The 24,539-nt window shown below is 40.4% G+C and overlaps 2 protein-coding genes across 6 annotated transcripts in view; one reads left to right on the top strand and one right to left on the bottom strand.

Annotated features, from left to right (window-relative positions):
- Positions 1 to 1,887: 1,887 nt before the first annotated feature.
- On the top strand, positions 1,888 to 18,937 carry SMPD4 (sphingomyelin phosphodiesterase 4). Of its 3 annotated transcripts, none has more exons than XM_071816133.1 (19): positions 1,888 to 2,050; positions 2,761 to 2,847; positions 3,363 to 3,505; positions 3,649 to 3,724; positions 4,568 to 4,676; positions 5,291 to 5,343; positions 5,910 to 6,061; positions 6,923 to 7,055; positions 7,536 to 7,607; positions 10,864 to 10,953; positions 13,428 to 13,573; positions 14,008 to 14,098; positions 14,608 to 14,708; positions 15,008 to 15,171; positions 15,974 to 16,065; positions 16,613 to 16,846; positions 17,560 to 17,691; positions 17,854 to 17,982; positions 18,402 to 18,937. In XM_071816133.1, exons 1-19 carry the CDS (start codon positions 2,012 to 2,014, stop codon positions 18,726 to 18,728), a joined length of 2,370 nt encoding a protein of 789 aa, XP_071672234.1. In that variant the 5' UTR covers positions 1,888 to 2,011; the 3' UTR covers positions 18,729 to 18,937. The 3 variants fall into 3 exon arrangements, with proteins under 3 accessions (XP_071672234.1, XP_065707787.1, XP_065707788.1); XM_065851715.2 differs by having other exon boundaries at positions 15,860 to 16,065; XM_065851716.2 differs by lacking the exon at positions 10,864 to 10,953 and having other exon boundaries at positions 15,860 to 16,065.
- Positions 18,938 to 19,982: 1,045 nt separating this feature from the next.
- The window catches only part of MED15 (mediator complex subunit 15), a 29,265-nt gene continuing 24,708 nt past the window's right edge, over positions 19,983 to 24,539 (bottom strand). For 2 of the 3 annotated variants that reach the window (XM_065851388.2, XM_065851390.2), the window contains 6 exons: positions 23,837 to 23,900; positions 23,606 to 23,672; positions 23,042 to 23,202; positions 22,665 to 22,831; positions 21,698 to 21,796; positions 19,983 to 21,550 (listed from right to left, as the gene is read on the bottom strand). In XM_065851388.2, coding sequence (XP_065707460.1) covers positions 21,414 to 21,550; positions 21,698 to 21,796; positions 22,665 to 22,831; positions 23,042 to 23,202; positions 23,606 to 23,672; positions 23,837 to 23,900 — 695 coding nt within the window. In that variant the 3' untranslated portion in view covers positions 19,983 to 21,413. The remainder of the gene's footprint in view (positions 21,551 to 21,697; positions 21,797 to 22,664; positions 22,832 to 23,041; positions 23,203 to 23,605; positions 23,673 to 23,836; positions 23,901 to 24,539) is intronic. The other variant, XM_065851389.2, reaches the window with a different exon arrangement.

Genomic DNA, 24,539 nt, shown 5'->3' with positions numbered 1-24,539 from the left:
TCCCAATAGCTTTTTCTGGGGCTAAAATAGCTCTTTACCCCCACCTGGAGGAAGAACCGGCAGAGACAGTCTGCATTTGCAAATGTACTTTTAAAACACGGCCAGCATCCCACCCAGGACACGCATGTCAAACACGTATACGCATCACACCAAATACAGCTCAAGCAGTTCTATTCAGTCACACTTGTATGTATCAAAGAATTCCCTCGTCACCTGTTACCAGCTTGCTACATTCAAAAACTGGACATTTGTTATACAACAAACCAAAAACAAAGAAAGAAACCTCCAAAGCCAAACGTATGTAACATAGAAAACGAAAGGAATAAGGAAATTATTGCCTGGCTGAATCCCAAACGGGGCGGTCTGAAAAGCTGTTGTAATTACAGCAGTCAGAACTGGATTGCTCCACTGCCCCTGGAGCTGCTGCCTTCCCTCCTCTTACTCACCAAGACCAAAGGCAGTTTTGAGATCCAGTTGGGAAAAGCAGACTGGAGGGGAAGCACGTGGCAATACCGAGAAATAAGGTACCATTTTCAATTCTGATCCCATAAACGCTTATGTAAATATTGAATCATTTTACACTGCAAAATAATCCTATTAAACTAGATTAATAAAGCCACCTTGCAGGGTCAGAGCTGATGTTACAAAAGGAATTCCTCTGTTGTTCTAAAACAATTTTTTATGCTTTGTTTCGGTGTTAATTACAGCAGTGGAATATAAGACCACATGATTTTGTTTGACCTCCTACACAACCTAAACCAGACCACTACTCCTGCACCTTCTCACATAAATAATAACAATTATCAAGAAAAACTACACTTAAAAAACTCTGATCTCTGCTGAGAAAACATGTAAATCCTGTCACAAACAAACCCAACTCGTCTGAGCAGGATTACTTTCTGTAATTGTGTTTACTTTTGTTAATTATATAGCTGGTTTTGGTGTTTTATAAAATCAATTACTCTTTTCTAGACATCTGACTGGAATTCTCTCAATACTGGCACAACATAAGCATTCTTCTGGTTTTATGGATTTTTCCGAAATTCCCAATTAAAATAAATAGAAAAAAGAAAAAAAGAGCAGCAGATCAGTTTTCTGCCCATCTATTTTTCTTGCACACAAATTACTGAGGCTTTGGAATTAAACATATTATCTTGCTTCATTTTAAATATGAATCATAAGTATGCACCAAACACTCTTCTGAATTCTTAGTAATTCTACTTTGTCTACCTGCTGGTGGGATATTACCCCCACAAGGATTTCTTTCACTCTCCTTGTACACTGAGAGTTGATTATTCTTACCTCTATTACCATGTGTTTTTCCTGGTGTCTTCAGCTCCCTTATCAATTCTCTGAACTTAAAATGTGTAATTACTGTTTCCTACAGCTCAAGTGACGTATGCAGCTCTCAGTTCTAAGAGTTTCATGTCATATCGGCCTCATTTTCTGACATAGATTTCTGGCCATTGAGTTTAAAACTTCTTACTTTTCCTCTACAGTACTGCAGTGTCCTTCTAATACTTTTTTTTTTTTTTAAATTCACCCATAATTTGGACAAAATCTGCCCTTTTGAAAGGCCAGGAAGTGTTTCCAGCGGGGTCTGTCCACACTGCATTTGTCTGCTCACAAGATGCTCCCTGCACACACCAATACGGGGGAACATGGCTGCAGCTTCCCCAAGCCCCACGCTGCTGTGGGCCTGTCTGACCGCGCTCCCGTTCATCATTAACACCTGCCCAGGTGTGTCTGCAAAAGAAACTCCCAGAGCCCGCCCAGAAACCCCGATTCCCCCAGCGCGGCCATGCTGGAGGAACTGCGCTGGGCCCGTCACCATGGCAACAGCGCCTGGATGTGCGTCACCGCGGCTCGCCGCGCGGTGACGTCGAAGGGTTGCGCCGAGCGCGGGAGGCGGTGTGCGGGCGGGCGCCGGCCCCGCCGGGAAGTGTAACGGCCGTTTCCGCTCCGCTTCCTGCCGCTTGGCCCGGGCACGGAACGGGACGGGACAGGCGGCATGGCCGGGCCGCACCTGCAGCAGCCCAGCTTCCTGCTGGTGCGTGGGGGCGGCGGGGGGCGCGGGCAGGCGCCGGGCGACTCCCGGGTCCGCGGCGTTTGCGTTTCGGTTCAGCTTTGTTATAAACCTGAGGGGTTATAAGGCCAGTCAGTGTAACCAGCATTGTTGTAAACCTGAGGGGTTATCGATACCTGGTTTTCTAATTATTAGACTGTGTTTTAAGGAATTACAGAACTCATAGTTTAGGAGAATACTAAGGTAGCAACCTTTACAGATTAACAAACCCTGTAACCATAGAACCTTTGTACCCTATCATACCATATTCTTAAAATTTATATAGATTTACAACATATTCTTTTAAAACAGGTAACTGAGAAACGTGAATGTTACTTAGCATTGCTTAAACAGCTTGTGTTAGAATAGACGTGGAATAAGTTAATGGTTGTCAAGAATTGTAATGAGTATTTAATTTTTCTGTCAATATAAGCCACATATGGAGGGACACCCCCAGTCCAGCCCCAGTGCTGAATAAGAAATGCTACTTTTAAAACTTTAAAATGTGTTTTAAGGGTTTGTCAATTTGCCGATTTTACAGTATCATTATAAGGTTGGTCAGTGTAACTCCAGCCATACCCATGGGCATGCTGCATGGGAAGATCCGTGTAATTAGGGGGGTTTTAAGTCACAGCTGTGACACATGTTGTCCCTTCTGGCCCCAGTGATGTGGTTTGCCCTGTGATCTGTCCCAGGCCACGCTGAAGGCAGATTGTGTGAACAAGCCCTTTGTGCAGAGGTGCCATGACCTGGAGACCATCATCGAGGAGTTTCCTGCCAAGGTGAGCGGTTGCAGCGGTTTCAGAAACTCCCCTCCTGGCACCATGCAGGGGAACTTGCCTTTTTCATATTGTTATTTTTTTGTTGCTGTTTCTCTTACCAAGAGTTTTGAGGACCCCAGATGAAACAGCAGGAATCCCGTATTTCCCCAAAAGTTAAAAACATTTTCTAGTCATTAAGAGATTGTTTCAGTTGACTGCACTTCATTTATACCTTTCAGCCCTGATTTACCGGGAAAACTAGTTTTTAAAATGTGGCATGTGCAGTGCTGATCACTATCCTTGCAAGTTGAGTGGGATCAGAAATCAAGATAGATTCCTTGTAATTGCCTTATGATAATACATTCTTTTGAATGGAAGTTCTGCCCAGAGAGTGATTGGAAACAGCACTAACTAACCCTGTGCTGGTAGCAGCTGGCAGACTGTATCTTTTTGCATTCCAGAGATTGGACCGGCAATAGTGATTGTTCACATGAGGAATTGTGGACATTAACTATTTGTGTCTGTTTTCCCTAAAGGAACTACATGGCATCTTCCCATGGCTGGTGGAGAACATTTTTGGTAGCCTGGATGGCATCATTGTAGGCTGGAATCTTCGCTGCTTGCAAGGAAGAACAAATCCTACTGAATATTCTGTGGCTTTGGATTTCCTGGATCCCAGGTAAACTTATTTGTTTCAGCATAGATTAAAAAAATGTACAGGGAACAGAGAACCAACCTTTTTCCATTGTGCAAATGTATTTCACGAAAGTGAGACCAGAGAAGCTACTTACCATGGATGTTCTTTCTGATGCTTGTTTGCAGTGGCCCAATGATGAAGCTGGTTTACAAACTCCAAGCTGAAGAGTACAGATATGATTTCCCAGTCTCATATCTTCCAGTGAGTAACTGCAAAATTTATAAGAAGAGAATGTAGTTCTTGAAGCTACTGGAACTTTGCACTTCATATGTACAGATCAATATAGGCAAAAGTGTACTCTCAGTGCTCCAGGTTTAGAGCATTCTTATTTCTTTAAATGGTTGATAGAGGAGAGTTCCCAGCCACAAACTCGTGGGAGATGACAGTTGTTAGCAGCTAAATATTTGTGCTGTTCTCAGCCAAGAAAGCTGTACTGTGATTCTTATCCTGTCCCCAGAGAAAGTCATGTGCTTTATCTTAGTTACCACTGGTTGCAGTATTGAAAAACAGTTTTCCAAGCTCATCACAGAGCAACACCTTCCCTGGCAGCACTTTGTACCCATGTTTTTGAAGACTAACCACTATCCTGGACATGGAAAATGACATTTCAAACAAAAATGTTTATCTGCAGAATTGTTTCACTATGTTTCTTCCAGTGCTACCAGCTACCTGCTATCTAGAAATTGCTTTGGATATTTCTACTGTCTTTCACAAAAGGAAACATCATTTAAGTATATAGTGATTGCTGATCCACAGCTCAGTTACCCTGACAAAACCGTCAGGCAAACACCAGCCTTCTGCTGCTCTCATTCCAATTGGAAAGCCTTGGGGAAGGCTCATTGGTTTTTTTATACTGAATACTCATTTTCTGTGAGGAAGTTGGCAGTTATCTAAGAAGCATGCATTTGCACAAGGAACTACTGCAATGCAGTAGAATCCCACTGAGCTGAATGTAGATGTCATCCCAGGATGCTGGAATGCAGTGGAACATCTCTGCAAGTATGCTGAGCAGCCTGATTAATGTTTCATTACTGTATCTTTCAGGGTCCCGTGAAGGCTTCAATACAAGAGCAAGTCCTGCCTGAATGCTCTTTATACCACAATAAAGTCCAGTTTCCTTCTTCTGGTGGTTTAGGTTTGAATTTGGCTCTTAGTATCCTTTTAACTACTGGATATTTAATTCCTTTTAAATGTCTAAACCAGAGAGATTGCGAAACATTTCTACTGTATATTTATTATGCATCTATGGTAAATTGCTGTTGTGCTGAAGAGTTTGGGCTGATTAGAAATGTTTAGATTCCAATGAAAGAAAACCTGCCCTCTTCACATAAACCCTTGCAGGGGAATTTCTGGCCTCCTTCGAGTCCTACAAGAAAATTCCCAGTGACTTCAGTAGAGCCTGTATTTCACAAATTTTTTGTTTTGTAACTACTCATAGTTTATGTAGTGTGACAGAAAAAGGGCATGTTAACTTTGCAGCTGGCTGGCTTGTTGGAAGCAGTCTGGCTGCAGCTGTGCTCATTTCAGTTTGAGACAGCCAAATGTGCTAAGAGGAGCAATGCAAACACACCTTGCCTCACAAAGAAAACCTCAGTTACCAATGTTTGAGTCAGCTGGAAAGCAAGAAGGCAAAGGTGAATTTGCTGTTAAGCTCTAGCAAGTTAATTTAGCATTGACAAAATAAAAAATTAGTGGCTAGTCATCATCCCTAGATATCTAACAGGTGTGCTTGGTTTTTTCATCTGATCCTTGACTCTGCTCTTCCAGATCCATTTGAATATTATATGTTTTACTTTGCAATTAGTTTGATTACACAGAAGGTAAGTACCTTTTACAGTTTTTCCCTTAAAATAGTATTAGCCTTTCTTCACAATGCTTTAAGAGCCTGCTGAGGTGCTGTGCAGCTAAATTAACAGCAGTTTTATCTGTACTTTTAGAATTTGTTATTGCTTTGGTTCGGTTTCTTAAGGAGATAGTGTAAAACTAAATAATAAACAAAATACCCACCTTAGGTAAGCCAGTAAGTAGTCTGTCCAAAAATGTGGAGCAGGTAATGGATTCCAAATGGGTTTCCTACTTCTCTGTCCAATAACACCATTGATACTGTCATAACCACAGCATTGTATTGCAGCGTTTGGTTCCTCTTGCTGTTGCTACCCGTGCTATATAACACAGAAGTCTTCTCATACTTAGCTAGATTCACTAATACAGCAATAGTTTTCTTACAGCTAGTTGCTTTACCTTTGCTCTGGAGTGCCTTTGTCACCCCTTGGGCTCTGCTGATTTATACTAAATGGGTTCAGCTGTGTCTCAGATGCTCCCTAGCAGGGCCTTAAAGCAACAGTACATAACTGCAAGTATTAATATATCCTTGTGGCCATTTCAGAACTCGCCTGTCACCCATCACGTCAGTCCTTCCAACAGCGCCTATTTCATCTTGGTGGACACGTACCTGAAGTGTTTCCTCCCCACAGAGGGCAGTGTCCTTCCTCCACCTTCTTCAAACCCCGGGGGAGCCATCCCATCCCCAGCCCCCAGGTAACGACTGCAATGCCAGAGGCAAACTGCTGTAATGGTGCTTACAAAATACAGCTTGTTGGAACTAAATCTCTAACAAGTAGAAAACACCTCTGCTCTTTATGATCTGTATATACTCATTATGTCATTACAAAAATTAAATAGATTTATGTTCACTTAATTTTACCATAAAGGTTTAAATTGAAAGTCTGAAAGGTAGCTATTATTGGAGCAGAAAAGACATGTACGAGCAACAAAAATTCATCAATTCAGCAACTCCAGTTGTGTGCCATGTGATAATGGCGTATAAACAAACTCACAACGTTGAAGTGAAAACTTTCCAATACAAGCACCCAGTCTTTTGTACTTTGTACTGGCTAAGTGTGTGAAAGTCCACATTTTCAAAACTGATTTTGCTACTCAAATTTATAAAATGTTATCAATATTAGCAATTTTATACAAATGTAAAAATAAATAACCATTATATTTTATAGAACTGCATTTTAAATACTTTTCAAATATCCATTTCCATGGTCTGTTGAGCCTTATCATATACCTAGAAAAATGCAGGCCAGGTGAATTATGAATGTGGAGGGCAGAGCGAAAGAAAACAAATTGGAGAAAGTAAAAAACGACGTAGTATAACATCAGGCCTGTACAGAGCTGGTTCAAGGCAGTACGAGTAGTGATGTAGTGTTTGTTTAGAGTCAAAATGACTAGTAATTATAACACATTGCAGAAGTTTGAAATACATAATCAACTATGCAGTTTTACTTCTTAAAGACTGTTCTCCAGTTTATAAAGTGGTGATTAGAAGCAATGATATATTTCCCTGTCCCAAGGCTTACTGACTTCAGTATTTCCATTGGTTTGTCGTTCAAGGTCTCCAGCAGTGCCTTTCACGTCCTACGGCATGCACCACACCAGCTTGCTGAAACGGCACATCGCCCATCAGCCTTCGGTGAACGCTGACCCAGCCTCCCAGGAGATCTGGAGATCAGAAACACTGCTTCAGGTAAATTAGATTTAAAGAGGGAAAAAACATTTCTTGCTGCTGAGGAATCTCTTCTCTACAAACCAGGGACAGTTATCCCATTTTGCTTTAGCTCGTTTTTGGAATTGAGCAGTGCAGCTGTTGTTTTTTGTTAGTGAAACAAAGCACCACTGTGAAACTGTGAAGTTGTAATTTAAAAAGACACTTAATATCTTTTTTTTTAGACTGCATATCTAACAACTGACCTCAAGCATTTGAGTAATTTTTTCCAGAAAAGTTTCTAAACCTGTTTTTTTTCTAATCTTACATCAGTTCTATACTCTGAGCAAACTTTGAGCACAGAGAAGTTGGTTCTGTTCAGCATCAAGGGAAGGGAAAGGAGAATACAACTACAGCTTAGTTTTCAAATTATGTACTGTGGCCTTCCCTTATATGCAACTTGTGACTGACAACTCCTGGATTATTTATTTTTCCCTAGCTGAGAAAATATTTGTTTTGCAGGTCTTTGTTGAAATGTGGCTTCATCATTATTCACTGGAAATGTATCAGAAAATGCAGTCCCCTCATGTCAAGGTAATAGTTTGTACTTCATTCATGAGCGTCATCTGATGGTTGACCTCTTATCTTGGGCTACATCTCCTGTTCTGTGGAGAATTTTATTGTTATATTGGTGCAAAGGAAAGAAATAACTTATCAGAGTTATCTACATGAGGGTGTCAAAATTGCTAATCCAATTATGAAGAACGTTGGGAATATGTGTGTCATCCAGATTTGCCTTCATTGCAGAAGTTACGGTGTTTTGTATTTGTTTTTGTAAAAGACAAGTTTGTGGGATGGTCACAACAATCTGCATATCAATAATCAAAGTGCTAATGATGGGGGAGATGCCACTATAAAACCATAGTGTTAAATCCCACTGGGACAATGTGGATGCTAAAAATTATCTAAATTAATTTCCAGCAGTGGTAGCAACTGTTACTGAAATACCAATTAATGATTTCTAAGATCGGTAACCATTTTTAGCATAAACTCAAATCAAAAAAGGAAATCTTATTAAACTGTCCTTCAGTAAGTAAATAAACCATATTCCAAAAGATGTTTTTCACCATCATGGTGTCAGAAGCAGTTTTGTAGCTACAGAGTTCAGAATATCTTACAAGATCTTGTGTGGATAATACACTGTTTTAAGCAGTTTGTGGTGGCCTGTTCAGTAACAAACTACTGCATGTAAAATCTAAGTACATGTTGGGGACGCTGAGGTCAAAGCACTATACATGTAAAGGGAATTTGAAGGAGAAAATGTTGATCCTCTGAATTCCCTGTGAGTCACAGTGGGACTTTCACAGAAGGGGAGAGCAGTATAAAAGCTACTTGGGATCTATTCCTGTGTGAAAGAGTAATGTGAGAGCTGATTGAGAAATTCTGATCCTTCACTCCAGAGGCTATAAAATAACAAAATTATTTAAATTTTGCTAGGGAAAAACATTGCAGAACTTAAGTATGATATGTTTTATTTTTAAACTTGAGGTCAAAATGCAAACTCACTGATGTTGCAAAGTCTCCACTTGGGAGTCCCAGCAGCGTGGCTGTGCACCTGTGGTGGAAAGGCTTTGCTTGAAGCACCTTTGGTCTGTCTGTCCAGTCTCTGTGCATCAAGCGCTGTGCTTAGGCCAGAAATAATGATTGCTTTAAACTTCTCTCCTCTGTTCACCCTCTGTATTTCAGATGCTCTCTTCTAACACTGGGGAGCAGCAATTTAGACAATGACTGTGAATGTTATGGTGGAATAGGGCCTAGGCAGAGCTTAAAGTTCTCTAAAATCATCACTTCAGGATCCTCCACAAGGTGTGTTGAGCCACAACTTGAGGCCATAACTCCCTGATGATATCTTAGTTTCCTCTTTGATGGGAAGTAATCATGGGTATGTAAAAAGTAAGTCTTTGCTCTTTGGGGTTAGAACACCTGAATAGGGGACTGCAATTCCACCTGACATCCATAAACAGATGAAGGATCCCTCCTCCAGGACTGAGGAAAGGCAGCAGATCAGCTGGGGACAGGACTGTTCATAAGCCTTGATGCTTAACCTTTGTAGACTGGTCTCAAGGTGGGCTGAAGGAGAACAGTCTGCTTCATAGTTCCTCAAATGAGGAAGCAGAATATGCAGAAATGCAAGTTTTGTTTTAACATAAGGGTTAAAGGGCTTGACTGGAAACCCAAGATCACCCTAAACCTTATGCTTAAAATAATTAATAATTGTGCAGGTTCACTTGATTCCATTCAGCCTTCTGTGTGTATGGAAGGAGGGCTAATTAGTGATTGTTCATCCCTGGATCTAGACCTGTTTGACCATGAGTGGCTTGAAATGGCTCCATACCTGTATTGGAAGGTGGGATGAGATACCACAGAACTTGCTCTTCCTTTGTCCAGCAGCCAGAATTGTTTGCTTCAATGGGCGAAACCAGATGGAATGGGAATTAATAGTAAATAATTTTCTTTTGAGAAGATGTACTTCTTTACTGCTTTGACTTCTCTCTGGGTCTGGTGTGAACCTGAGGTTGATGCTATTTGCTATGCTGAGTTTCACTGTTTTCCCCATTAATTCAACTATTTTCCTGTGCTTTTTCATTGTCTATTCACTTTCTCTTTCTCAGCTGATCCAGAGCCCAAGTGTGCAGCACCTCTTTCCCTATTCCCTTCTGCTGTAATTCACAATGAACCCTTGAAAAGGAGTTGTTTGATAAAACTTCATGTAACGCTTCCAGACCTTCCAATGCCAGGTGCCACAGCCCCAGCCCTGCATGTGGGACACCCTTTAGGCTACAGGCTCCTGCTGATTCCTGCAGCAGGGGAGTTGCTGATGAAGCAACCAACACATTTGAGCTGCTGGGGAGTTTGGATAACAACCCCACCACTCCTAAGAGAGTGTAAAACCAAAAGATACCAAACTGGCGCTAGAGGAGATGGGGTAGGGGCTGTTCAAAACAGCAGAGGTGTGAATCTGGAGAGTTAGTTTAGATGCCTGACAGTAGTCATTGGGATCTGTGTAGTGTACATTTTTTGTTTTATGTTTTTTCATTAATTTCATACATGTGTGTCACTGTCACTACAGTATCCTCTTCACCATCACATTGTCAAAAAATAACACTTTTCCCTTATTCATCCAAGAAGGGATCTGGCTGAGGCTTGCAGAGATTTGTGTTAAGATGCCTTTTGCATTAGCATATAACACTGGTGCTAGGTATGTCTTCTGCCTTCATATATATATTATGTTTCCCTCATAGTAAAAGTAATTTCCTCTTTTGGGGAAGTTCAGAAGATCTGCAGCCTTCCCAAATGGTCTTTAATTAGAAAGAGAAGACAAAGGGTTTCTCTGAACTGGATACTTACTGGACAGGCTCACAGTGATTATAAAAAGCCAAACTTCTTTTCTCCCTGTTCCTTGGGAAGAAGAAAGTATCAATTTGAGTTTCTTCCCAGTGTGCAAACACTGCTGCTTCAAAATAGCATTTAAAAAGTTTGCAGAATATTGGATGCTTTTACTCCATTGTTTAATAAAACAGTTAACAGTGTGTAAATCCTTGTTGCTGCACTTCAGTTGAATTGGGGAGTTTATTTGGCAGACACTCCTTATCTCCTACTGCACTTACTGAACACCAGAAAGAAGAGGATACTGTGGCTGCAGTTGTTACTGTGATATGTTGTCCCTGATTGTATTTGTGATGTTCATTTTCCCCCCACCCTTCTTCCTTGGGCTCATTCTCACTTTTTTTTTCTCTTGCTCTCTTCTCTCCTTTTTTCCCTCCCCCCCTTTTTGTTTCTGTTGTCTCAGCTGGAGGTTCTCCACTACCGACTCAGTATCTCCAGTAAACACCACGGTAGTCCTGCCCAATCCAGCTACCAGGCCCTCCACGCATACCAAGTATTATCATATTTTCATTTTGTTTCCTTTTTAAAAATCTTGTTCCATCATGTAATCTGCAAAGTGTATTGGTGCTAGCTGGACAGCAGCTTTTCCTGCCAAATTATTGTTTTACAAAGTAACTGAGAACAATGCGTTGAGATCTACTAAAATGTCAGTGAAAACAGATATTGAGAGGTATCAGCAAGGAGGAAAATAGGTAAAACCTAGGATATCATGAGGACTAAATGGGAACTCCATTTTTAGAGATGCATTCTTGTAATGCATTGTAGAAAGAGGCTTATCACCTATGATGACACTTTCTGACACCAAAACTGGCTTCACGGATGGCAGATCTCTGCCCCTCATACACTGGTCATTTAAGCAAACCTTGCATGGAAGAGAATATCAGAATTTGCCTGACTGTCCTCCAAAATTAAGGTAGGTAACATGTAGGGTTTTTCAGTCAGTGAAATGTCATTGGATAGTACTAAATTTGTAGCCATGTGAACCTGACTGTCCAGTTTTGCAGAAGCACACAAGTGGTACACTTGCAGATTGTTCAGGAAATGCGCATGCGAAAAATCATTCCTGTTGGAACAGATTGCTGATTTCTCCTTCCCTACTTCAGCCCTTTATTCATTGGGTCTTTATTTTGGGAAAGGGGAGGGCTGAGCATATGTACTATAAAGCTCTTATTATAACATGCTATGACATAACAAGGTACTGCTTAGAAAGGAAAACAAGAACTACTACTTGTCTAATCACTATGTTAAGAAAAGAATGGCATATATCCATCCTGTCAGCTAAGGTTTCACAACCAAATTACTTAAACTGGTAGGGTTCCTAATGGTGCTGCTCTGGGCTAAGAGAAATTACAAGACTTACTATGGATAAAAACTACCAGCATCACCTGAAACAAGGTATTGAAATAATGGTACTGGCAATTTTGTAAGTTCAAATGGTACCTTCAAGGGGAGCCTACAATTTTTTTTTTAAATTACACCCTTTCAAGGCCTAGAGCAGGGTGTTTGACCTCTAATTGCTTTTGGAGATTCTGATGTGAACTTTAGGACTGAGTCACTTCTCAGAGTTCTAACCTCTTATATAAACTCTCCTCAGGACTGTAGAAAACATGTTGACTTAGGGGTGCTTATGTGAAGAACACAAGAGCAGACTTCAGTAGAAGTGCTAACAGGTTATCTCTCTTAGGAGAGTCTCGGATGGCTGAGTACAGTCTGGCTGTACTACATGACTACATCTATCGTCAAGCCTTGAATCTTTTCCTGGGGTGAACTTTACAGTATATTAAAAATCTTAAGAGATTGTAAAAACACACCTGCTTTGCCACAAGCATTGCAGAGGAAGGACACACAAAGACCCGCACGGACACCCCCCGCTTCCCACCCCCAGCACTGGAAATACTGTTCAATGGATTTAAGAAGCTTTTTGTATAAAAATGCCTGCCAGTCCCCTTGAATCATATTTAGCACCTTACCTCAGCACAGCTGCATGTGGCATCCTGAAACATCTGGCAGCTATTCTCTAACACACTCTTCCAGCATTTTCCATTACACTTGCAGCTCTAACTTTTGTTTCATGTACGTTCTTCCTGACTTTAGAGAAGTACAAGAGACATGAAACTTGGAATACAAACGATATCTTAATATCTACTTTCAGTAGTGGTTTGAGATTAGTTTACTACTCTTAAAGTAGTTTACAGTAGCAAAGGACTTAGTGCTTTGTCCTCAGATTCTGAAGCAGAGCAGCCTGGGTGGTGGGCACCCAGAAGAACTTGCTCTTTTTACCTCCTCCATCTCCCTGCTAGATCATACACCCACTGGGTTATTAGTAACATCACTGGCTCACCATTGCTCCTTGTACTGCTCCTGCCCAGGCTGCCTCACTTCTACCCATAGCGATGCTAGAAGTGACAGGATCATGCAGAACTTGAAGCAGATCTTATTCTCACCATAGCTCTTTCTAGAATTATTCTTTCTTATAAAGGCAGATGAGTAGGGGCATAGGAAGGAGAACTCAGTAAAGCCAGCCAGAAGGCAAAACTAAGGATCTGTTGTGCTGTCAACAGCAATGAACTTGTAACCATAATAAAGGCTGAATGTTCTTTTTTCAGCAAGGGGTAAGTCCAAATGTGCAAGTTACTCTGTTCTTTAATGCTAGCCTGAAATTCAATGCATTAGAGTACTGTAGATACTTTTTCTTACATTAGAATACTGTAGATACTTTTTCTGACAATCACATCAAAAATACAGTACTGTTTCTCAGTGAACTGGTGGCAGAAGATTAATGCAGCTTGTCCTGGACAGCAAGCCTGTCTAAAATCAGGTGGCACCAAACTACAGTGAAGAACGTAGAAGGAAGAGAGCATTTCTTGTATTTTGATTTCTGATCTAAGAATATAATTTTCCTGAATTATCTGCTGGACATTTATCACATCATACTTATTATCTTCCTGTTTTTTGCTTTGAATCTAGGAGTCATTTAAGCCCACTGAAGAGCACGTGCTAGTGGTAAGACTGCTAGTGAAACACCTGCATGCTTTCAGCAACAGCCTGAAACCAGAGCCTCTGCCCCCTTCCGCCCACTCCCACACAGCCAGCCCGCTCGAGGAGTTTAAAAGGTAGGTACATGAGCAGCCTGCTTCTCCCTGAAAAGCTCTGCTTTCACCGAGAGGTTGAATCAGGTTGTTTTGATGGTAAATACAGAAGCGTGTTACTAAAAGTACATGAGAGCTAATGAATTAAGGTTTTCACATCCATTAGATGTGGGGGCGAGTAACTTCAGGATGGGGGATGTCTTGCTGTTGCAATAATTTTTATATTGGCATAAGCCAGAGAAATGAAAATGCTATCAGAGTATTCTGGCCAAGGGTAATGGAAAATGTTATATTTATATATTTGAGTTGAAATTCAATGGCCAGAAGTAGCTTCGGTTAAGAACGAACAAGTTTGGCTCAGTCCTTTCTGTATTTGCGTTAGTGGTAGTGTGTTGGGTTGGGCTTTTTGCTTTTAAAATTTGCTGCTGGTTTATACATGTGAATGTCTTTGTTTGCAGGGTTGTAATTCCTCGGTTTGTCCAGGAAAAACTTTATATTTTCCTGCAACACTGTTTTGGTCACTGGCCTCTGGATGCTTCTTTCAGAGCAGTACGTACCTGCTTCTTTAAGTCTGTACTCAACAGAAATAGTAATTAGTTACTGCTGTTTAGCAGCAATTTCTTGGGCTTTAAATATTCTTTATACAACATGTACACTTAGAGTGCCAATTAGACATAACAGGGAAGTTGAACAGATCTTGGTGAGAATTACTACGGGTTGTTGATTTTCCTGACACTGAAAATGACTGTTGATTGAAAAGAAGTAGGTGTTACTCTTAAAAAAGTTACATTCTTATAGTCCCAATTTCTTACTATCTTATATTTTTTCATAGTAGCTGCTTGAGTGCCATCTCATTTGGGTATTACAGAAAATCCAGATTGGTCCTAATGAACACACCCCTAGTTTTTTCAGTTCTTTTTCAAAGATAGATTACCAGAGAGAGCTTTATTCCTAAAAACTTTCAGGTGTCATTAAGATAATATTCACTAGGTTTAAAAGAAACAAAAACCCCTTTCTCTCTTCCTTTCCAGAAAGTACTGATATACATTTTTCTGTAGGTTCTTGAGATGTGGTTAAGTTACTTGCAGCCTTGGAGGTACGCTCCGGAAAAGCTGCCACAAAGTGAAGAGCCCTTGCCTCGCAGCGTGTCGGAGAAATGGTAAGGAGGAAAGCAGCTGTGAGTAACCCAAACCAAACCTCAAGTTTGTGCAGATCCTCAGTAAAACTGCAGGATTTTAAGAACCATCCATCAACCTGAATTATCTTCCGGTACAAGATTAGAGATAATTTCTTACAACTGAGGCTTTTGTTTTGAGAGGAAGATTCTTTTGCCTCAGTGCAAATAGACGATCTTTCCAGAGACAGTATAAAACACTCCTTTAGTGACTCATTTGGCAGAAAACAAAATAACAGTTATTTCAATAGTTGTACTTACGAATCCTGTACTCACTTTGACAGGGCTGCGTTCATTCAAGAAAACCTACTCATGTATACTAAGCTGTTCATAGGATTTCTGAACAGAGCTCTTCGAACAGACTTGGTCAGTCCAAAAAATGCTCTCATGGTGTTCCGAGTAGCCAAAGTCTTTGCTCAGCCCAATCTAGCTGAAATGATCCTGAAAGGTAAATGGATATTTTGGCATCTTATGTTGTCCTTTCTCGATCTTTCTTCATAACAGCTACATCTTACCTCAGGAACACTGAGGTGAATAGACTTCCTCTCCCATTTTGCTTGCTGTTTTGCCATTCAAAAGTCTGCATGTCTTCACTAATGTTTGTCTTATTGCTTTAATGTCTATAGTTCTTTTCTAACCACCATTGTCTAGATTTAATCACACGATTTTTCTTTAAACGATAAAGAACACACTATCAGTTTTGCTTACAACTTGCCTTATTTGGTTATTTACTCAGGATTAAAACTTCTTACATCTCTAAAGGTATCTATACTTAGCAAAATAGCTTGTCAGCTAGTCATGTATGCACTAATCAGGATACAGTAAATTTGAGAGAGGCAATATCTGACAGGTATCAGTGTCTTAAGTGTCATGATTCTCTATTGCTTTGTTGCAATGAAGTTAGAGACTTAAAATGATGTCTGTATGGTCTGCATTTAAATGCACTCCAACATTTTCTGCTGTGGACAGAGAGGATTAAAGGAAAAAAAAAAGTAATCAAGGCTTCTTTCCCCCTAGAACTTCCTGCTTATCTAAAAGCCATTCGCCCAGCAGACTTAAGCAGCTTTGCAGCTAGACCTTCCCCAGGCAAAACCAGGAGTGTTACGTCACAATTTTCATTACTTTACTCCCACTAGGAGAACAGTTATTCCTGGAGCCAGAACTCGTTATTCCCCATCGTCAGCACCGACTTTTTATGAGCCCCACAATTGGTGGAGGCTTCTTATCATCTTGGCCTCCTGCTATTACAGATGCCTCATTTAAGGTGAAGAGTCATGTTTACAGCCTGGAAGGACAGGATTTCCAGTATAAACAGATGTTTGGCACAGAAGTCAGAAATTTGGTAAGCAAAAAATTTGTCACCTTGTCTTTGTGCTTTGACAGGTGTTTTCTCAATGCTGAGCATCCGTATCATGGGAAGAGTGAAGAACTTAAATATACAATAGCAGAGAAGTTCACTGATGGTGACTTGTGGAACATGAGGGGTCTTAATTCAGCACAGCTGTAAAAATCTGCTTTCTCTTCACTAAATAAGAAGTTAATGTAACAGTTTGCTGCCTTGTAGTACTATATTGCAAGTATTTCCTCTCAAGCATGCTTACTGTGAACTTCTGATTCATTGTATTGATTAGTACCTATCAACAAGTCAGATGAAAACAGCAGGAGATAAAAAAAGCAGCTGAAAAAACTAAGAAGCACTCAAGTTCTTTGAAGGCTTCAACAGCAATTGCCCAATTGGAAATGCAACCAGCAGTTGCATTCTTGAGGAGCTAAAATAGTGACTTAACTGGCAGTGAGAGCAAATCCAGTAATCAGGGCACAGTTTTATCCACGTATTGATGCTTAGTGGTCCTTCATCTTTGTCGCACACTATTTTTTTTTTGTTGTAGGTGTTAAAACTGGCTCAGTTAATTTGTCAGGCACAGCAGACAGCAAAATCCATATCAGACCATTCTTCAGAGACAACGGCCAGCCAGTCCTTCTTCTCATGGTTTAGATTTACATCATCTGAGATGAATGGTTCCTACACAGGCAATGACCTTGATGAAATTGGGCAAGACAGCATCAAAAAAACAGATGAATATTTAGAAAAGGCACTAGAATACTTGTGCCAAATCTTTAAGGTATGTAACATCTTTCTAAGAACCTTCCCTATGTGGCAGGTGTGATCAAGAGTCAGGATTCCTCAGATGTACTCGAGTCACTCTTGCACTTGGTGAGGGCACAAAGCCATCCAGAGATCCTGCTAGCAAATTTTGTTGTAAACATCTTTTAGGCTTGACTTTACCTGAAAAATTCAAAACTGCTTTCAATATAGATAGAACTAAATGTTCTTAATTTTAAATATTAAGCTGACTTTGTTTAAAGACTTGTTTGGACTGTGTCGTTTATACCAAACCTGTCTCTTTACTTGTGCCTGTTCTGATGTTTACAAATAGGCCAGATATGGCTTAAATTTTAAAATTTCTTCTATATGTAGAGCACTATAAAAATACAATGTATAACTGCAGCTATAGATGGATGAACTAGAAGCATGCTGTTTCTTCAGTTAAACTTAACAGATTAATTTGTCAGCCACACTCCCTTAGACAGAATTGACCGCTGTTTGACAGCCCTGAAGAAGTAAGGGGGACACAAACCAGAACACTGCTCTTGGATTTGATGAGCACAGACAAGAATCTGGAGCCTATCTCCTTTTAATGTCTAACTTGAGGTGCTATTAAGCGATTCCTGGTATCTGTGCTGGCTGTCAAAGGCTTCCACTGCTAAGGAGCTTGTGGAGTAGAAGAAGGGGGCAGATCAAACATGTGCATTAGAACTCTTTATTCTTGAGTAGCTTAATGAAGCCCAGCTGACCCAGATGATGATGAAGTGTGGGACAGCTCAAGATGAGAATGGAAAGAACCAGCTTCCAGACTGCATTGAAAGCGAGGATGGCCTCGTTCTTACACCCCTGGGCAGGTACCAGGTGAGAGAAGATTCTATAAAGCTACCCTTGATTGTTCATGAAAAAACAAGTTGTCTTTCCATATCAAGAGAAATGCAATTTATCTGGGGCTAAGAGAGGTGCCCACATAGAAGCATTTCAGACAGGAGCAAGAAGATAAGGGGTTTATTTTCCTGTTTCTAGATCATAAATGGCTTACGTAGATTTGAGGTGCGGTATCAAGGAGACACCGAGCTTCAGCCCATCCGAAGTTACGAAAATGCCACTCTTGTTCGCCTCCTATTTCGTTTATCCTCAGTGCTTAATGAAAGGGTAAGTACAGTACTGCCTCCTTTTATATTTTCCATTGCAAATCCCTGTTCTTCACTGCACCTGCGACACCTTAGTTTGTTTTTGCTGTCTCCTTTATTGTGGACCAGATGGGTGTTTGTGAATAGTATCAGGCCTTGTTCTACTTTTCCTAAAGGAAACATTAATAAATAACATTTTAAATGTATTCTTTATGCTTGCAAAACAAAGGGGATCTCATTCAGAATGAAAGATTCTAAAAAAGAAAACCAAATCCTTTTCTTCCTATAGGTATAATAGATAAAGGCAAGTCTGCACTAAAGCAAGTTACTAGTTAAAAGTGCGCTTTGTGGGGTTTTTTTTCCCCGTTTCCTATAAATAAAGTTACAGCTTATGACACTAGTTACAGTAGAATACTAATGTCTAAACTTCTCTTACCTCAGTTTGCTGATCAGATGGATGAGCTTTGCTCCAGGGAAGATTTTGTTGGCAGACTTTGTCGCTATCATCTTACCAACCCACACCTCATACAGAGAATCAGGCACAGTCCTGTGGTAAGGGACAGAACAAGCCAGAACTGGGGACCAAGGATCAGCCTGAGGTTTCTGGCTAGCTACAGGACTCTCATGTCTTTGCTGATGATCTACTTCATTGCATCCTGGTTTTACATTGGGCCAGTGGGCTGCACATTCATTATCCTGATTGGATATTTTCTCTATGCTGTAATAATGATGTTTTTCTCAGAAGAATGGAAACCACATGAACACTAATTTCCTTTTCTCAGCTTACACTTGTAAAAATAAACATTGTAAGGATGAGCCTGGGATTCAATGACTAAAATGTCTGAATTATTGTATCAGATCTTCCTATGGTATTTTTTAAATATTAAAATTAATTGAGTTTTATAAACAATTATGTGATCCTTGTGGAGAAAATCAATGTAAATTTTATTCTTATAAAAGCATTCCTATGGACTCCAGTGAATGACTTTTATTTTTGAGGGGGGAAGAATAAGCCATCAGTACTCATAATATGTCAATGAACCATGCCATCTGCAGAAACATTTTTGCTTCAGCAGTAAGTGCATTGGAGCCTCTTACACTGTTCTAAAGCAAGAACTAGCTGTAGGACCTACATATTGTGCTTACAGGCAGAGCAGTTACAAAAGCAACAGAAACAACAAACAAACAAAACCAACCAAAAAACAAACAGAAGATGGGACAGGCAAGAATGGCATCTCATTAAACCACCTCTTCCCTATCTGAGGCCTCCCCAGCCCAAGCAGGTTCATGTCTTCTACCTCCATAGAAGATCTTCATAAATGTCATTATTAGTTAAACTCAGAATGGATCAGGGATTGCTACGCCACGTTCTTCTGTTGCTGCAGACAGGATGGATTAAGAGCTGTGACAGAGGTTGCCCGTGACCTTGTCATCAATACTCACAACTGGAAGACTGAGCTGCAAGGAAGTCTTGAAAACCTGTCACCTTTTCTTGCGGTGGCCCTTGGCCCTGCGGTAGTTGTTGAGCTACGCTCACTAACTCAGAGCCGTACCTGCTGCTTTAACCAAGAGCACTCCTGCCAGCTTATACAGAAAAATGGAGTAGCTGAGGGTCATTTACAAAACTCAGTTTGGTCTAGAAGTACAGTTTCTAGTAAACCACCACTCAAACAGCAACAGCAGGCTGGGCAAAGCTGGAGGTGTGGATTATGAATTAATTATATGACACAAACTGTATCGGTGCCAGTGGTTCTTTTGCCACAAGAAAAGAGCCAGCCATGTCACAGTACCTGTTAAAAAAAAATACATCTTTCATTTGCAGATACCATTACTAACCTCTTGACAGGTCTTCCAGTCCACTATGAGGACAGTAAAGAGAGTGTTTCATGGGATGAAGAGCCATTTATGATTTCTTCCCCTAACCTTCAAAGCGTATGAGTTTTCACTTACCATAGAACAAAGTAACCACCATCCAACAGATGCAACAGACCTGGTTTCTAAGGATCAGCATGGGAAGAGCAGTATGTTAGCATCCAACACAGGAATAATAATAAATTTATTACAATAGAAACAAACAGATAATGCATTAGTTCATGTACAAAATACTGATAGCATTCTCCTGCCTCAGTCAGTGCTTACTAAGTACCCACATTTAAAAATATCCTAAAATTGATGACACCACACAGATTTACGAAGATCATAGCAATTTCTTGACACTACTGTAAGAGAGCCCAGCTACTCTTTAAGGTTTGCTGCACAATACAGGGAGATGGAGCAGGATTTAACAGGAACTTCCGATTCTTCTGCACCAGGAAATTAAGAGTGAGCAACTTATAAGCATGGAGAAAATAAAACACACACTATGCTTGAAAACAGTCACTTGTGGCAAGTGTTTTCATTAGAAGTGCCCAACACTAAGGCAAGCGATGACTGACTTGAGTGCCCATCATTGCTCAAGGCACAAAATATTGGTTGTCAGTTCTGCTCCTGGGCTATGATGGCTTTTTCCTTTTGTTGGTAAACAAACTGATGTAGCATAGAAGCATTTTCACTGAACTGCATCAACTCTCAAATGAAGCCAGATGCCTCAGGGAGACTCTCAGTAAAAGAAGAAACATAGCTACAAGCCTGCTGGATTGATTTGTCTTAACTTGGGCTTCTTACTCTTTATTTCCTTTCCCTACCCCCACACGTTTACGTACATGTTTACTGAGTTAAAGAAGAAGTCAGTGTGCGCATTAATATCTCTTCTTTCTAATCACCTCACTTTTTTGGAGTGAGAAACATGTGGTCCATGCTAACCAAAAACCATTTATCCACAGTAGTGTTTAAAATAACCTATAAAATACTTTTTTCCCCTCTATTTGGTTCCCCCCTCACCCCCAGTATAATTATCCAGATTTATCTCACATATTTGAGAGATGCCTTAAAAGGCTGTAATTTAGCCCATCTCTGGACAAAGCTAATAGGCAAAAAGATTCCTGCAACCAGTGAGAAGTTTGCAAGCACATTCTAGTTACAGCTGATTTATTTCTGGGGCAGTATCAGGTCACGAAACATACAGTATGAAAGAAATACTGGCACGGAGCAAACTTTGAAGCAAATTAGGACATTCTCTCCCTATTCCCTCTTATACCAGACTCCCTGATGGAAGTCCACAAATAATTTCTTCTCTAAGAAGACAATAAAAACTCATCCTAATACAGTCTCAAGAACCATATATACACACTTTGTATATTTCAGAATGCTGGCAAAAGTCCACAGAGGCAGAAGATAAAAAGCATGAAAGCTAAATCTAACATCAGGTTCTCTATTGAACCCGACACCTAGAAACAAAACAACATAAGGCTTCTTTTCTTCTGAAGTACCCTCTCCAAAATGTGGTTTTCCAGTGGCATGTGGCAGAGGCCAGCTGTGAGACCTTTCTTGCTTCAGGATTTAGAAAGCAAGATGTTATGCAGCAGAGAGACAGGCCTGACGAATACTTTGTGCCCAGGTGTTTAAGAGTGCCGTGACTGAATGCTTGTCTGGAAGTTGCAATAGTTTTGAAGTCATGTACCGATACACTGACTGCAAAAAGGGGTTGGCTGCTGGAAAAAAAAAAGAGATAACAGATAAACGGAGTTATAATAAAAATAATAATAATATTAATAAAAAAGTAACATCAGGAGTTCACACATTTCCCCACTATTACCACACATACACGCTCAACAAAAGTCATGCTAACATCCTCATACCATATTGTCTAGGGTTTTTTATCCACAGAGGGCTCTGATCGGGATAGTCTGCTGGAACGCTGAGCTGTAGTGGTGGGACGTTTGGAAGATTCTTGTCATCTAGAACGCAAACACACTTCCCATCAGAACAAAGCATTCCTTGCTGGATGGAGGGTCCCGCATTTGTGCGTAATTCAGCTTGGTTTCTAGCCTCTGAACCCCAAAGAGGAACCATTTCCAGTTTTACTGGAAGGCAAGCTCATTGTTCACTTTAATAAAATTCTTAATTTCTTGGAAGAAAAGCCTGGCAAACATAGCCCCATCTCTTACACATTCCTGCACATAGCCAACCTCACCATTTCATTAGCTGAACTTCACTAAAGACAGCTCATTTTTGAAAATAAAGTGCCTTATGTACTAATATTCAAAACAAAACCAGTTCAGATTTCTCAAACAAAGGGGAGTAGGAAAGCATCTCCTTTCTTCACTGGAAAGTTAATAGACTATAACACATATTTACGCTTATTCAGCTGAGACGGAAAAAAAAAAGATGCAATTTGAATTTTTTTCTTGAATATACACGTTGTTAGCGATCATTAGGAGAAACTGAAACAGACCCTTCAAAAAATTAACATTTCTCTAGCTCTGTCCTAGTTATTGGAGGGAAAATAATTAACACCTAGGTCAAAATCAGGAATCAAGATTGTTGCTAGCAGCAAGTAATTTTGTAGACACTAAAAGAGATTACCAATTGCAACTTCAGTGCAAAGAAAGGATCAGTCAGTGTAAACGAAATGTCCAGGTGTACCCTGAAGCTGGCTGTGCAGAATGTCCTGATTAGGCAGTGCTATGAATTTGCTAAGTACAGATATCATGCAGAAGTCACAGGCTGGCAAGATCCAAGGCTGTTAGCAAAAAACTCTTCAAATTTCCACAATCTAGCTCAGCACTTCTTTCTGAATTCAGTTCTTAGTTTCTTCTTGCTTACCTAGTTTGCATATGAGATGAACTGTGCCATTATTACTGCAGTGTGAAGGGTCCAGATTCACCAGGAATTTAGGATTTAATCTTGCAACTTCCCCTTGTAAGACATTTGGTATGGTCTGTCTTTCATCCTCTTCATATTTCCGTTTTCGAGGGGAAGCAATCGGGGCTCTATATAAAATACAGTCCACAAAGGCACGAGGTGAAACTGTTATGCCAACACCACATTCCTCAAATATTTTAAAAATGTAAAAAGGAAATACGTAACTCACTCCCATCCATAAACTCGTCTGTCTTTTAATAGCTTCTACTAATAAATACTTTTCCCTTTAATAATGATCATTTAAGACAGCCAATGATACATGATACAATGATACATACGTGATTGGTGGTCCATGAATTGCAGTCATAGCTGGCATAAATGTACGGTACAGGGAATGGTTGAAGACAGGTGAACGGATGTTGGCCAAAACAGCATCCAAAAGTGGCTGACACAAGTACTGCTGTTTGGTGGGGGGCACTGGGGGAGGCGGTGGAGTAGGCTAAAACACAAGAGAAATCCCTTTTCTTTTCATCATCACCAAAAAAGAAATCTCTACTAATGATTCTGCAAAATCTTATAGCAGTAAACTTCCAATGCGTGAAATGCAGCAAAACAAAACCACAGAGTCCACAGTTTTCATTAGGAAGTCTGTCTTGAAATCAGCTGCAAAAGTTCACACAAAGAATTACTCAAGTCTTTGCACAAAGCACGAGAACTTGAAAGTTCAGTTAAGAGATCCATACAGCTGACTTAAATGAAGTAAATGCTTACCCATTTTTTCCTGATTTCTTATTCTGGCCAACCTTACTTCTAGTCTTAACATCATGAACAAGAAGAAACGCAGAAAGAAAAACCTTTTGGAATTAATTGCTTCTCTCTTGCTAGCACAAAACATTACATACCACAGCCATATCATTTTTCAGCTTCTCCAGAGCAATTTCACATTTCTGCAGTGTCTTCAGAGGGCACCTGCAGAAGAGGTGAAATTTCATCATCACAAAACAGTCACCTCAGCTGAAGTGTTCCTGCTGTCTGAGCCCACAGACAGCAACATGGCTGGATGCTAAACAACACATTTCTGGAAGAGCTGGGGAATCTGATGTCCAGCCAAAAGAAAAACAAAGTTACTGTACCGTTTTGAAGGGTCAGTCAGGATATCTAAGAGACTCTTCATTTTACTCAGGTCCTTCTTCCTATCTGAAATAATATCAGAGACACAAACACCGATTACAAGAATAGCTTCCATACTTGCAGACAGAAATTCAGTATACTGTTCAAAGTGAAAACACGAGCCAACACTGAAGAAAGTAGTGAGGATCAAACATCTTTTATCTAAGCAAAAGTATATCCATTGCATAAGCTCTATGTGTCTCAAAAACATCAGAAGGAAGAGTGGTGGGAATTTAAGGATGAAGATTTTACCCACTCTTCACAGTGAAATCTTCGTAGTGGTACACTGTCCTGGTTTTGTTAAAAACAAGTTTCTCCTTCAGTGAATTCACCTGTCAGCTAAAGCCTTCATATTAGCTGCATTTTTCTGAAAAGCCAGATACATGTTTTGGTAGACATAGCAGTGGCATGCAAGGTCATTGGTAAGAATGGATGAGAATGGATGCACATCTCACGAGAGGGGCAATGAGAAACAGGTGATCAAAAAACTGACCAACTGAAGTATTCCATCCCATTCACGTCATGCTTCATATAAAAGTGGGAGATCACGAGGATCTCGTCCCTTTTCCTCATGGCTGACATTAGGAGAGGACCCTGCTAGTTGTCCCTGTGAACTGAGGCCTGGTGACAGACTGAATCAAGCTCCAGTTGGCTGCAGAGTCCAGT

Source organism: Patagioenas fasciata, chromosome 17 (genome assembly GCF_037038585.1).
Source record: "Patagioenas fasciata isolate bPatFas1 chromosome 17, bPatFas1.hap1, whole genome shotgun sequence".
In the NCBI taxonomy this organism is placed as follows: Eukaryota; Metazoa; Chordata; class Aves; order Columbiformes; family Columbidae; genus Patagioenas; species Patagioenas fasciata.
Note: the sequence above shows the minus strand (reverse complement) of the source record. Positions and strands in the feature narration are given on the sequence as shown.